The sequence below is a fragment of the Pleurodeles waltl genome, chromosome 1_1, assembly GCF_031143425.1.
Source record: "Pleurodeles waltl isolate 20211129_DDA chromosome 1_1, aPleWal1.hap1.20221129, whole genome shotgun sequence".
Lineage (NCBI taxonomy): Eukaryota > Metazoa > Chordata > Amphibia > Caudata > Salamandridae > Pleurodeles > Pleurodeles waltl.
Window position 1 is genome coordinate 968421358 of NC_090436.1, and position 15252 is coordinate 968436609.

Sequence of the window (15252 nt, forward strand, 5' to 3'; positions counted from 1 at the left end):
CAACTTCATTATTGACTGCACGTTCACGTTCCAGAATTATTTGTCCTCTTTGAAGCCAAAAGTAATCGGTTCAAAGGCATCTTTTAAATGAAAAAGTACTCAGTTTTTAGCGGTGACAGCTCCCATGCCTTTTTTAGCTGCCAAAAAGACATGGCAATTCTGTGTAACATATGTACAAGCAAGAACACCTGAACAAAATTGATGCTACAGGCTGTAATGCTGGTTTGAGATTGATACATGGACATAAAACAGAATTTAAAATACAAGACACAAATACACCTGAAAACAATGGTGGATCGGGTCTGCTGCACATGAAAGTTTGCTGTTTTACCACAATGCGGAGCCAAAGTGCTGCACTGGAAGACTGTGTTCCATTGATCAATCGATATGCATTGGCACTTGGAATCTGTTTAGAAAGATCGGTTTCTTACAAATGCCAACTTCATAAAACTTTAAAAACATTTATTAAGGCTGTACAAAGGACGAAACTGGTACAATTGGTATTCATATTTACGCTACGTTCTTCGTGGTATGACACTATCGCCGATCGATTTATGGTTGAGCACTGCAAGCAAACCCTCACTTACATCAAGGGCGTCCTTCTGTCTTGCTGAACTTAATACTTCCATGCGGTTGAAGTAGACTCACTTAAGAGAACTTTACAACAGAGTTGATACAGAGTCCATCTAGGCACGTGCCACATTGTCAGAGACAACAACCGTATTACTGCTAAACTTCGCTGAGATGTAGTCCATTTCCTAGTCCTGCAGTGAGGGTTAAGCATCCAGCTATGGGTCGATGTATTTTGGGTGTTTACAATCAATGCAGTTGGTGGCTGTTCACCTGAGTAAAATAGGTTAGGAACTGAGAAGAGGTGGAAGGCTTGCGTGTCTGACGGCCACCCACAAATGCCAGAAGTCCTCTCATCTTCTTCTTGCAGAGTGAGTTTTTAAAAAGAAGTAAGGGGCCATTTACTCCATTGTGGGCGTCTGTGGTTGGAGTAATGTCAGAAGTCCCAGGAGACAGGGGAGGCATTCAGACGGTCTTCCAAGGCAGGGACAAATTCATGGCCGGAACTCGCTCCCCATCTTCTGCGGATGTTGCTTTTTAATCTGCGCCTGTGAAACAAGACAGGTACTGATTTGCAAACCAATGTGAGACATTACAATCGCTAATCGAATCATGGGAGTTACACAGTGTAACAGGCATAGAATAAAGTGTCAAGGGCGTATTTACAAGCCCCTTGGCGAGGGGCAGCGCAGCAAGTGGCCTTGCTGCGCTGCCCTGCGCCACATGGAAAGGGCAGAACTGCACCATCTTTATATGGTACATTTCTGTGCTTTACCCTTGCGCTGGCGCACAAATTGCTGCCTAGCGCTAATGCAGGCACCCTTGCACCATGGTGCAAGGGTGCCTGAATTGTTAGCAGAATTGCTTTTGTGCAGGAAGCAACACCTTCCTGCACAAAAACAATCCTGGGAGCATTTTTCACTTTCTATGGGTGCTGCAGAAATGCAGAATGCAGCACACATACAAAGGGGAAACAAAGAAGAGAATTAAAGGTATTTCTCCTCGTTTGCCCTTCCTGGGGGGTGGGTCATACAGTTTTGATGCATTCCCAGGTTTACAGATTCTTGTAAATCTAGAAATGTGTCAAAACCCTTGGGTGTTACCTGGGAACACCCACTGCAATGCCCATGGTATGCATCCCTGATGGAGTGTAAGGCCACGCAGCGACTTGCGCTGCATTGCCTTACACCGTACCTACAAGGCCAAGAAAAGCAATGCAAAGTGTCTTTGTGTGGCCTTGCAGATATGAGCCTGCAATGTGCGTCGCAGGTGCGTTACAAAAAGTGACGCACCGGCGATGCACGGGACTTGTAAATATGCCCTCAGTGTCTGATACATATGCATTTGGTAAAAGTAGGCTAAGGTGCTTTGAGTGTTCGTTCCATAATTCACACCACTGGTCTTCAAAGGCAGCTCAAATAATGAGCCAGGCGGTGATATACATTTCTGTGAACATTTTGTACAGGGAACTGAAACTGGGCTTGGTATTTATAAGCTACAATGTGCTTTTGCTATGAACCGTCGGTCCAACCATAACTACAAAACACAATGGCTGACTGTTAGTTAAACTGAACCAGTTTATAAGAAAAGCAAAGATATTTCGCTAATAAATTTGGACTCTTTTAAAAAATCTAGATAAATGTTTGCAAAAGATAAGTCTTCCAGTAGGTCTGACCTGAACATCACGTGCAGATTGGTTTGGAGAAAGTGAGGAATGCTTTGAAAGGGGACCATAAGCGTGCTTTCTCCATATTCATTTCAACATGGTTTAGTGAGCAAAGGCTGCAGAAAAGCATGTTTTTGATGGATCAGTTACCAAATTTAGCACTCACACAGTGGGCACAGAACCATATGTTTTTAAAATTTCTGTTTAGGTAATCAGTACAGAAGTTGTATACTTATCTTGTCTGTTATATTCAGCAGATACTATGGATGAAATAGTGGGAACAGTGCATGGCCAAAAGCTATGCCTTGTGCCCAGAGTCCACGTGGCAGTTGTTTCTGGGGCCATGGACTGCTGTCATAAGTGGGCACCATGAGTTTCTCCTCTCAGCCGTCATGTGGTCAGGGGTACTGGGCACAAGGTGTAGGTAGGAGAAAGCCATACTATGCACGGAGGCTATATGCACAATCCATACTAAAAGGGGACTGAGTCAATGTTGCAATATCAGCACCAGTGCTATATCGTCTGGACTTGGGGTAATGCAGTACTTGCAGGGAAAATCCTCATTGCTCCCCTGGGGTCATCTTTCAAGCTGCAGCTCAGTTTTGTCACAAGACCCAGGAAGTCAAACCAAGTCAGCCCCACCTTAACAGACCTACACTCGCTCTCCCTGGAAGTGAGAAATACATTCAAAATAGGTTGGATTAAACACAAAGCCTTCTCTACTGGCCTCCCTTCTCATCTAAAAGATAAACTCCACACAACAGGAGGCGAGAGGTCCATGAGAAGCAACACTTGTATAATACTAGAAATGCACTCAGTAGAAATAAACAAAACCCTTAAAAAGGCCTTCCACTCCTTGGCTCCATGATGGTGAAACAAGATCCCTGACTGTATCAACTGAAAAAACACTTACCAGCGTTCAGAAGGCACTTGGAGAATCACTTCTTCAGTCTTTGCTGTCAGACTAACCCTAACCATATATCCTTCAATAGTTCCATCTTTTTAACGATACTTGCTGTTAAGCTCCTTCTTTTCTACATGTATGTTTCTGTGGTGCGAGTTTAACTTATTGCATGGATTTTCCACCTTCTGTCAGGTTTAACTAGTAGATGACCATTCCACAGAATTGTGTGCTGCATTAATGTGCAATGACCTTTCTTCTTCTTCACTTAGCCCTGGTCTCCAGACGCCCACATGGAGCAGGCTATCTTGTACCACTTTTCCACTTCTACTTCTCTGTACCTCTCTTTGACTTTGTCATTTAGGTCAGTCAGATATTTGATATACACTGCAACTTCACTCTGCATCAAAAAAGTCAATTTTCTTCCAAATTACTGCATTTAAATCCTATTGGTTTACTAATGAACATCCTTATTTTTATGGAGTGGAGTCTTATGCTTTAACACATTGAGCAAGGTTTATTAAGCCACTGTCCTACAAACAATCCTACATACCGTTTAAACCCAATTTTGCTTGTGGTTTGGCTGACGGAGACTCTAAAATCATACTCAGCTCTTTCACAACCATCATCACCAAACACATATTCCCATGTGTCACTCATTAAGGTAACCTTGCAAAATCAAAATTAATTGAATGTAATTTGAATCACTTGAAAGTTAAAGGAATAGAGGCTATGGAAAAATATTTAAATTCCTTTCGCCTGAAAGAAATTATATTGCCACTGGCATTTAGGGCCTATTGGGCTTCGTTACTTTATTCACATGTAACTCATTTCCTGCCTAAAGTAACATTACCTTTTGGGGCCTCATTCTGATCGGTCTATGAATCCTAATTCAGGTGTAAACATGTCAGTTCATGAATCAGGTTTATAGTTTGTGCACAGTTATTGCACAGACTTGGCAGTTTTGGCATTTCTGATTTCAGAAGGGGAAACCTGGTAAAATATGTGAGTGGAAAAAGTGCAAACGTTCTCATTTCACGTTTTTCAGAAACGTGGTACTAATGCATTCCCCTCCTTCAGTAAAGCCACTGGTGTTATCATTGTGCATCTGCTTGCCAAAACATATAGGGGCATATTTAAGAGCCCCTATGCCACCGGAGGGTCACTTTGTGTGACGCTCTGGTGGCACTATGCCCTGCAACTTATTTACATACATTCTGCAGCACACACAGAAAGAGCAAAATGCCAGAAATGATTGTTTATATGCGGAAAGGTGTCCCTTCTTGCACATAAACAATCATTTGAAAATTACGCCTTGGCACTTCTGTGTGTGCTGCATTCTGAGGCTCACACAGAAGTGCCAAATCGCCGTTAGTGATTGTTTATGTGCCAGAAGGGCCACCTTCCGGCACATAAACAATTACCACTCTCATCGCAGACATCCTTGCACGATGGTGCAAGGATGCCTACATTGGTGCTGACAGCTAAATTTAGCGCAGGGGACAACACAGGGGTGCGCCATAATCAATTATATACAGTGCATCCCTGCGTTGTGAAAATTACGGAGCACGGCGCTGTCAATTTTGGTGCAGCGTTGCGCTCCATAATTTTCCAATAAAATATGGGCCTTAGTGCACCCAACTGAAATCTGGTCAACAAAATTGAATCTATATTTGCTGATGACAGATCTATCTTCACAGAATCAAGATTTGCGGAAGACCTTAAGCAAAATTTCCACTTAAAACAGAAGAAAACATGTCTAATATATGCATCATTTTCCATTATGTTAGTGTTAGTTACTAGAAGGAATTAAGGTATTCGCAGTTCTATGACCATTGAAACTGCTGGGAGATCCAACAAAGTTGTAACCTTGTGGATATTTACTGACATTTGCAATACATGTCCCATCCTAACCGTGCTCAGTTTATACATCAAACAGATAATTGCAATTGATGTATTTAACAAAGGAAATGGCAAAAAACGCCTCCATTTATGTGGGGGTTGGTGAAAAAAAATGTCTCCACTGGGAAAGAAGATTTCCCATTTTCAAATAATACCAATTATTACAGAACTTACCATTTTCCATCGTAAAATTTTAATCCATTCGTCCGCCTCTGCTCCTGTTTTTGCACACATGTAATACGTCCGAAATGGGAATACTAAACTGTTAACACAAAATACACAAAAAGGCACAGTTGAAATAGGGTTTTGTTTTCCCTACCTCACAAAATTTTGTTGGTACTTTTCTTTTCCAGAAGTTGAGTTTGAAATTAAGAATCAAACCCTCACCTTAACTTTATGTTAAAGATGTATATATCATGTTACACTGGCCATTTATATATTGCACCCACACGAATGACAGTGCAACAGTAACATTTATTTAAATTTCATATTAGACAACATTTAGTTTTTTCATCACTAAGCAAGAATAGACTCGTACAAAGTATGCACTGAGCCCCCACTTTAAAAATCCAATGTGGATCAAATTTGAGCAAAAAATCCTAGTTATATATAGGATACAAAATTTAAATTCACTGCAATTAGGAAGAGATTCCGAAACTGCAATACAATTACACATATAATGCAAGTTCGAGTGACTTGAAAAGTGCCATTAACTTCAAAGATCCGGAGCATAAAAATGTAACTTCCAATCTCACTTTCCTGAGTGTTATCAGCCTTCAGAATATATTAGTTTAAAACGATTTATGGATCTGTATAAAGTTGCCCCGATCTCAAACAACATCATGTAATAATACAATGCAATAAGTGTTCCAAAATAAAATTTGAACACAATAATATTTATTAAGCGTATTAGGATTGAAAAATGAAAATTATGATTCCTAGAAATTGTCATTTGTATTTTTTGTGCATAACACTAGAAGATCTTACCCCCCAACTTTCTTTTTTGTTCATTATTTAATTTAACTCTTTTGAACGTGGGACGCGCCTTCTGGTACCTGTTTCTTGTCTTCCTCAGTAAATCAGTATGTGGTTGCTTCCTCATTTCCACGCAGTGCGAGCTATGTAAATGTTCATCTAATCAAGGGTTAATGGGCCCAGAAGGCCTCTGGGCTTAGGTGCCAATACACCTGCTGCACCTCTGGTAGCTACGTCCTTCTTGTCCATGGTGGCACCATTTTCACTTATCATATTGCCCATCTGCCCTGAACTTATTATGCATGATGGCATATTTGGTGACAAGTGAAAGAAATGATTTTCTTCGCAACACTGGCTTTGCAGCTGTAGCTCAGAGGTCGAATCTATCTTTTTCTCTATACGGGTAATTGGCTCTGTTCTGAAGTAAAACAATACAAAACTAATGGTAAGAACATTTTGAATGGTTAACCTGGGGTGCTTCAGTTAGGATGTTTTAGAAGTACTGCATTATAGTATGTTGTTTTGGTTTATACAAAAGATTATTTTATATATCTTCTTTAAACTAAACCCAAGATTTTAAAATATATTTTCCTCGGTTACTTGTGTAATAACTGCGTGACAAAATTATGCACTAATATTGGCTGCATAATCAAATAAAACCAAGAAAACTAAAAAAACATACACCACACAAACCCCCTCCGAAGTACTTAGAACAGGGAATAAACTACAATTCCCTGACTTTAAACATTAAATTACTTAAAATAAAGTCCACTTTAATACCCATTGACCCTATAAAGAAACTATGAACCAACAGCACGTCAAGTTTAAAGGCACAGTAGAAAATCGTTAATCAAAGTTTGATAAATTGTCTCTGTTTTTTTGAGTGTGTGGATTCCCCCACACCAACGTCCACCTCCCCTGTACCGGCTTAATCCTTGTTCACTGACCACTGCAGCCAGAGTTACATGGCAAGGTGCAGCACTTCCTTGTGTGTTTGTGTTGTTGAACATTGTTCTATATAAATCATGTGGATACAAACAACAAACTACCATTTGGTCACTCGACCTTGTCCCACAGACCTTGTCCCACAGGTCATATAAATGCACTAACTTGAATGCTTGGAATAACAAGAATACACCTCATACATACACCAGGGTGTGTAAGCTAAGGAGATATGTGAAAACAGAAGCAAAGTAAATTCCTTGGACCCGTACATCAAGGTCAAATTTTTAAGCCCATGCTACTAACATGCTTATGGTTGAAGCATTCAAAACAAATTGATGAACATTTCGTAAATGGACTAAGGCGAAAGATCACATGCATGCTAGGGTGCAGGGACAGTTAAAGTACTGGTGTAAGACTGGTGTGTCAAGGATAATAAATAACAAAAGTGCCCAGGTTGTTCCCTGGCAACAGAAATTACATCATGTAACTAGAAGTTCTGTCATTAGTATGCCACACACAAAAAAGTACCAGTATAAGGTGAACGATATTCAAGTGCTGGACTTCAAGTGAGCATCACAACCAAGAAACTTCTGGGCTCAGTGCTAGAGTAATCTTGGTCTTGTTAATGTTATGTCTAAAACTGACATTTTCTGGTATGCAATCGAACCTCCGTTGAGAGGGCACCATTCTAACATGTGGAAGGCTTTGGGAACATCACTTCTGGAGTTGTCTACAAAGAACTACTTACCAAAAACAGTTCACTTTCTCCTGCGAATAATCAAACTGCACTGCTGAGCATTCCGTCAGGTCCAACGTCCGAATTGGCTCTGATGACTAGGAAATAAGATCACATTGGAGTTACTAACTAGCAATTCAATTCATCACTTGGTCTTTAAAGACAAAGCACAGTAGCCCCTCTCACAAAAAGAGTTTGAAATCTATCTACACATTGCAGTCATTTACCAGCACTTTCTACATTCGCAAAATCTACAGATTTATGGCAACTTCTCTTAGAACAACATATGAACGGTAAGGTCTGCAATTTACTTTAATTTCTGACGTTTGCCTGTTTTTCTTAATCCTGTGGGTGAAGAGTCTGTACATCTGGAGATTCTACACATATAAAGTTAAAAAAAATATACAAATTGCAAAAATAACTTTTGCTTCCTTCCTCCATACATGTGGTGGATACTGGTGCACTCCCCCACATGCTGCACCACTTAGATTTCAAATATTCAGATTCATGTTTAGAGGTGAGAAGAAAACATAACAAATATTTCTGAATATCCACTGAGTTATTTCTTTGAAGGTTATCCACTCATTTGCATTTATTTCCTGTACCTCTTTGCTGTAATATTCCACGCAGAAAACCCACTTCTGACCACCCAAGCGTCACTTTAATCTATAGAAGTTATACCCACTTTGCCGCTATTCACACCAAGTTAATAAAACAAAATACTGGCGATAGGTTGACATTAAAAATCACTTTCTACGAAAGAATAATGCTCTACTAAAGTGCATCAATGGAACCCTGCATAGCATTATGTGAATGAGTACTAACAAAATGCTTATATCTTACCCACCTCAATCTTAGCCTTGTAAAAGGAGACTCGGCTTAGAATATTTCCTTTAAACAATCAACAGTAACTTCTACTAAGTTAATTCCGTGCTATACTTCCCAAAGAGTGCCTTAAAATGGGTGTAGCCTGTTGTGGTTTAAATAAAACAAATAACACAAGTGCTTACAATAATGCAGAGATCGACACCTTTGCAGATTCAAGGAGTCATATTAAACTTACATTGCTGTAAATTTTAAATGGCAGCTGTCAGTCAAATTAACCTGGATCTGGTTATGATGCTAAAAAAGTAAACTCCAAGATTCTTTGCAGTGTCTAACTTTCAGTAAAGCTTCTCTTTATGCAGGGACTTCAACAAAAAGTGAAATATGTCCGGTATTACCATTGGCACTGTTATCATTTCAGCAGAAATTACTTTCTTAACCCAATTACATTGCTGAAGTAAAGTCTCTTGCAGTGTAAGCATATCCTAAAAAATTATTTTAAAGTTAAAATTACATCACATGTCCTTGTTAGTCTCTGTTCAGTAACTCTTTAACATTCTAATTCAGAACTGAAAGCTTTTCCATTATTTACAGCATACCCATAACCACTTTATTGTAACGTTTTTATGTTTGTCATTAGTGGAAGCATTTTAGTTTTTTTTGCTGTACTACCATTTGTCTTATCTGTACCGGAGACCAGGTAACCTAATCCATTTCAGTGAACTTGTTACCTTGTCCTCCCTTCCTGAAGGAACTTTAGTTTACAGGCTGTAAATTGTAGTGTATTCCGCCCTAACCGCCCTAAGGACAGAGCCAACCCTAACCAAACACAAAGAAAGGCATAGAACTGAGTACATCTAAAGCTTCAAATCATTATTCATATATGATAGTCTACTTTTACAAGAAAAGTGAGGGTTGGTAATGTCCACCTCTTTCAAAGTAAGTACTCGTGGGCCGATTTTTAAAATTCATAAATAATACACTCTACATGTAAATCTTTGTCACGGGTTAAAAGTTGTGAATTTTCTAAATTCATAAAGGTGTTCAACAGAATGCCTCAAAAGCACAATTTCAAATGATTGCTTGTGGCAAGTGCTTGAATTCCAGATTGGCCAATTTGTGTATGTGTTATACATGGTATACAACTTGGAATGTGAAAATCTTATTACATTTGTGCAACTGCCTTTCTTTTTTTACAACATTTCACTGTGCATTCAAAACCTAAATAAAAAGGGGTTTACTTCTGCAATTTCCCTCAGCAGATAAACCAGGTCCCACCCTTCTAGTATGTCAAACAGATGTAGGTTCTTGCTGAACTCTATTTTCTAATTCCTCTGGCAATAGATTATTTGGGAGGCCTGTTTCAAATATTTATTTATGGAGCTTCGCTTACAGGATTACTTTCTTCAGTTAATTCATCAGTTGCTCTGATTCCTCTATTTGTTCCTACATGTGCTTTGACTCTGGTATTTTATGCAACATATTGTCATATTCTGTAGCTTGAATTCACTTTAGCACGAAGACCTGAACTTGTTGCCTCATGCCTCCAAATGCACTGACAACATGAAATTAAACAATTGCACGAGCGAAACCTAGACCTTGATTCCCACTTCATTGTGTATTCAGTTGATGCTAGAAGAGATGCTTCCCCTTCTGCATGAACTCAAAAGACTGTGCTTTACTAGTCACTTCAATTTGTAATAACATGAGAGTTAAGAAACACTCTTATACCGTTCGATCTACGTATGACATAAAGTACATTGTTTTTGTTGGAAATGGTCATCTTTTGTATGGTATTCCCCCAGATGTTTTCTCTTCACAACCTTATTTTTTCTGGACTCGTTTTTGTTGGGTGTAAGGCTCTGCACACCTTACTCCTGCTAACCAGTAGTAAAGTGATTGTGCTCTCTGTTCCAAACACAACAAACACAGTACAGTAGTAATACACCTAATTGGCACAGTTAACTTACTCATAGGTCCCTAGTACAATCTACTGCATGTCCTCAGGACACTTTAAAACAGGTCTCAGAGCTGCCATTGCAGCCTGCAGAGCAGTTTAAAAACTGTCATTTTGACCTGGTAAAATAAACCTTTAGCCAGGCCATATCTTCCTTTTTAATACTTAAGTCACCCATCAGGTAAGCCTTAACAGATCATAGGAAAGTGTGTATAGTATTTAAAAAGTAAGACGTACTTAAATGTTACATGTCCTGGCAGTGAAAAAAAAAACAAAGGGATTTTTCACTGCAGGAGGAAGGCTAGCTCTCAAATAGACTAACACTGTGCTACCTAAAGACAGTTTATAAGTGATGGCTTCAGTTTGAGAACAGCTAGAGAAATAGTTATCCCACTCATCTGAATTCAAATGTTAAATTTGCTTTAATGGTTTAGTTATATTTTAATTTACTATTCTGAAAGTGCCACTTTTAGAAAGCCATATGTGCCATTTTGGCTGTGTCACATGACTCTTAAAGGCTTGCCTGTAGTATGTGTGTATATACCTTCCCAAATGGGACAAAAGGGCCTTGGGTGTGGGGAAGGATTTTTGTCTCCTTCGCAGGATGGCCTTGGGGGTGGTGGGAGTGTGCTCAGCCCCTCCAGCACTAAAAAGAAGAGCATTAGTGTTGTACCTTGTCCCTTCCTGACTACTGAAGTTGCCTGCCTTGTCACTGGAAAATGCATTCCACGCCTGGGACTGCTGCCCATTGTTTTTTTTCTAAACACATTGGAGACAAATACAGGGAAAAGGGAAGAACTGACCAGCACGAGTTTGGGGATAGGGAAAGGGGCTGTACCAATCACACTGCTGGCACTAGGTATAAAAGAGGCATCCTCAGATCAAGGCTCATCGCTCAGCCCGACACTCTTCAATGTCTACATGAGCCCCTTCGCCAGCATCGTACACAAGCACGACATCATCATCACCTCCTACGCCGACGACACCCAACTTATACTCTCCCTCACCAAGGACCCGGCCAGCGCCAAGACCAACCTACAGGAGGGGTTGAAGGACGTCGCAGATTGGATGAGGCTCAGCCGCCTAAAGCTGAACTCTGACAAAACGGAAGTCCTCATCCTCTGCAACACCCCGTCCGCCTGGGACGACTCCTGGTAGCACACGGCGCTCGGCACCGCACCGACCCCCACAGACCATGCCCGCAACCTCGGCTTCATCTTGGACCCCCTTCTCACCATGACCAAGCAAGTCAACGCTGTGTCCTCCGCCTGCTTCCTCACCCTCCACATGCTCTGCAAGATCTTCCGCTGGATCTCCGCCGACACTAGAAAAACCGTGACCCACGCCCTCGTCACGAGCCGTCTGGACTACGGGGCAACACCCTCTACGCTGGGACCACCGCCAAACTCCAAAATCGCCTGCAACGCATTCAAAACGCCTCGCCCGCCTCATCCTCGACGTACCCCGCAACAGCCACATCTCCGCACACCTGAGACACCTGCATTGGCTCCCAGTCAGCAAAAGGATCACCTTTCGACTTCTCACCCACGCACACAAAGCCCTCCACAACAAGGGACCGGAATACCTCAACCGACGCCTCTGCTTCTACGTCCCCACTCGCCTCCTCCGTTCCTCTGGCTTCGCGCTCGCTGCCGTCCCTCGCATCCGCCGCTCCACGGCGGGTGGGAGGTCTTTCTCCTTCCTGGCAGCCAAGACCTGGAACTCCCTCCCCACCAGCCTCAGGACCACCCAGGACCACTCCACATTCCGGAGACTCCTAAAAACCTGGCTTTTCGAGCAGCAGTAACCCCCCCCTTTCCCCTAGCGCCTTGAGACCCGCACGGGTGAGTAGCGCGCTTTATAAATGTTAATGATTTGATTTGATTTGATTTGATATCATAAGAACACTCATGGAACTGTGAAAACTCAGAAGAAGGACTGCCCTGCTGTCTGAAGTCTGAAGAAACATTGGACCTGCCTGCCTTGAACCGAAGACTCCAGAAATTACTGAAAGGGTCAGCCATCTGACCTCCTGTTTGAAATACTGGGACACAATAAGCTTTCAGAGGCTTTCCTTGCTACCACCCAGCTGACCAGTACCAACTAGACCTGCTGAGTCCTGCTGCTGGCCTCTACTGGAATTAGTCTCAACCCCAAAGAGATGCCCCCATATATCCTGGACCCTTGGCTGGTGCTCCAACCCTAAAACTGCAAGACTCCAAGAAATGGACTCAAGGTGAAAGAATAGAGTTTTTGGCACTTACAAAAAATACCATCCCTGGTCTCCTTGTGAATGTGAGCGGACTTCACAGAGGCTAACATGGGACCAGCAGTTGATAAGATCTACCTGGATACAGACCCTGGACTTCAGCAGATGGAGCTGTTGGCGTGAAAACATTCCCAACATTCCCCGCCAATGCAAAGTAATGACCGTCGACCAGCTCTTCACTCCAGTGACAACCATACAGCCAGTGCGAAGTTCCAACTGAGGTTTGGGATTTCAGTAACTCGCTGTCAATGAGCCCCTCTCTGGACCCAGCTTCAAGCCCGACTACCAAGAACCTTGTTGTGTGCTTCTTTCATGGAAGCAGACTATGTTAGAAGGTAAACTTACCACCTAGACGATCCTGGTCCCTGTATCTGACTCGCACTCCATCTCAGTTGGCCTTAACATTTGACTTTGACCTGGTCCTATGTGACCAAATAACCATAATTGGAGTTTTGTGCTTTTATTGAAAACATACTTTCTCTGGTTCTACTAATTAGATTTTTGTTGTTTTGATGTAATTTTATTTATTAAAAGTTAGTCTAGTTTTCTAAAGGTGTTTGTAATTTTTCTTGTTCAGTGTCTTCATTTTATTACTGGTTGAGTGCTGCATTAGGTCTTTACTCATAGCCTCTAAGTTAAGCTTGACTGCTTTTGTGGCAAGCTACCAGGGGGTTAAGCACGGGGTTATTTAGTGTCTTTTTGCTCACTCTAATAACTCAATTTCTTACATTTTCTACATTCGAAAATTAAGAGATTAAGACAATTAAAATGTTAAACATACAGATTTAAATTCAGCTTGGGTTTCTAGCTTGCCTAAGTACTGGACCCCTCACAGGAGAATAACTAGAGGCCTATCCCCTTCCCGTCTTGTATACTGGTGCCGATAGGCATACACCTTCAGACAATACTGTTGTAGCTACAAGGACATTTAAAGTAACTTTGCTTGCATAAATAGGTCGAGAGGCCACTCTGAATTTTAAAAGCCTGAACTTAATATTTTGCTGTTGGCCTCGGTCTTGCAGCTCTAAATGAAACCTTACAGTCTCCTGATTATTCTGAAGTTAGAATTCAGGTACTCTTTCATCTTGAGTCTAATTTTAGGACATGAGACATGTCCAGCTTTTGGGGATTGCCCACGGAGTTTTGCTGAGGGAATCAAAGATACAGTAAATCCATAGGTAACCCCTTCACTGAAGCTCCAGCAAAACAGTGGCATCCAGTATGACAACCCCACAGGAACAACAGGAAATACATTCTGAGCATAGTCTGTCTGTCTTGCATTCAGGACGGAAGTAACTTCACTGTGCTGTTTGTTGTACCCTTGTATTTCTGATATACCCTTGCAGTAAATATTAAGGTTGATGTGGACCAGCCTCAGAGCTAAAGAGATTATTCTGACTTTGTAGGCATGGATTTGTCCACAGGTAAGCCACATCAGAGCCTGAGATGTAAATGCTGACAGCAACTCCATCTCTAAGGTTGCTGCTCAATCAGAGACCAACCAACAGGCAAACCCGACAGTACTAGGACCTCCATTGTGTAGGCCCAGAAGGGGGACAGAAAAGAACTTTATGAGAAAATAGAACAAAATAAAAAAATAAAGATAGTCTCTCGAAAGATATTTTTGGGCATGTGGGGAGGCCCAACAGGTCAGTCTCTGAGGTTATAAGAGTGCGCCTACTATGTGACAAGGCATCACTAGTATACAACAGACATGCCTGTGTCTCTGCATCCATCCTCCAGGGACAGACTCTTTTTCAGTAACTTTTGAGCATCCTGGGCTAGGTACATTTTCTGTTGAACTCTGCTTGTTATGCAGCAGATGGTGAATTGTGTAGCAATTGCAGGTAATCCACGTACTTCCAAGGGACCTGCCTATGTCACTCCAATGCAAAAGCTGTAAGTGTCAGTTGCAAAGCCAATTTATGGGGAAGATTGACAGAAAGCTGGTCTTCTTCTCCAGAAGTTTAAGAGGGACACATGTTTGTGCTCGGAGAAAAACGATGTTGTCATCAGTGGATCCTGATAAACGATGTAAGTGATAATAAAATGTAGACTTTGTCCTCTGGAATCTCAAAATGATGACATCCTAGACTAAGTGCTTCTTCCTTGCAACACGATATGAAGCACAAAGCCTTTGTCTTTCCATTTAATGCCTTAACATTTGTTACTGGTCCATTGAGTACTTTAATAATTCATGATGGATCTGTCACACTGAAATCCATGCTTGCTATTTGCAGGCCACTATCTAGAACACAAAGGACCTTCATAAAAGGATAAAACTTGTTTTTGGGTTTGTAAGGCTTTTGGACCACTCATGTTCAGGCTCTTCTTCATTTCCAGGCCAAGTTCAGGCCTCCTTTGTCTTCCAGCTGACATAATAATTGAAGATTCCTCTTGTTTTCTAATGGGTAGCTAGTAAACATATTACAGACAGGGTGAGTACGTTTCTTTTACAATTAACAGCAGGTTCTCATCATAGAAGCCATTTGTGTGTTCCCCAGTA

General features: G+C 41.4%; 1 protein-coding gene across 2 annotated transcripts in view; it reads right to left on the bottom strand.

Annotated features, from left to right (window-relative positions):
- Positions 1-445: 445 nt before the first annotated feature.
- DAPP1 (dual adaptor of phosphotyrosine and 3-phosphoinositides 1) overlaps positions 446-15252 on the bottom strand; it is a 198299-nt gene continuing 183492 nt past the window's right edge. The window contains exons 7-9 of one of the 2 annotated variants that reach the window (XM_069230233.1): positions 7708-7793; positions 5214-5301; positions 446-1118 (exon numbers count right to left, since the gene is read on the bottom strand). In XM_069230233.1, the coding sequence (XP_069086334.1) occupies positions 1065-1118; positions 5214-5301; positions 7708-7793 (228 nt within the window). In that variant the 3' untranslated portion in view covers positions 446-1064. The remainder of the gene's footprint in view (positions 1119-5213; positions 5302-7707; positions 7794-15252) is intronic. The other variant, XM_069230234.1, reaches the window with a different exon arrangement.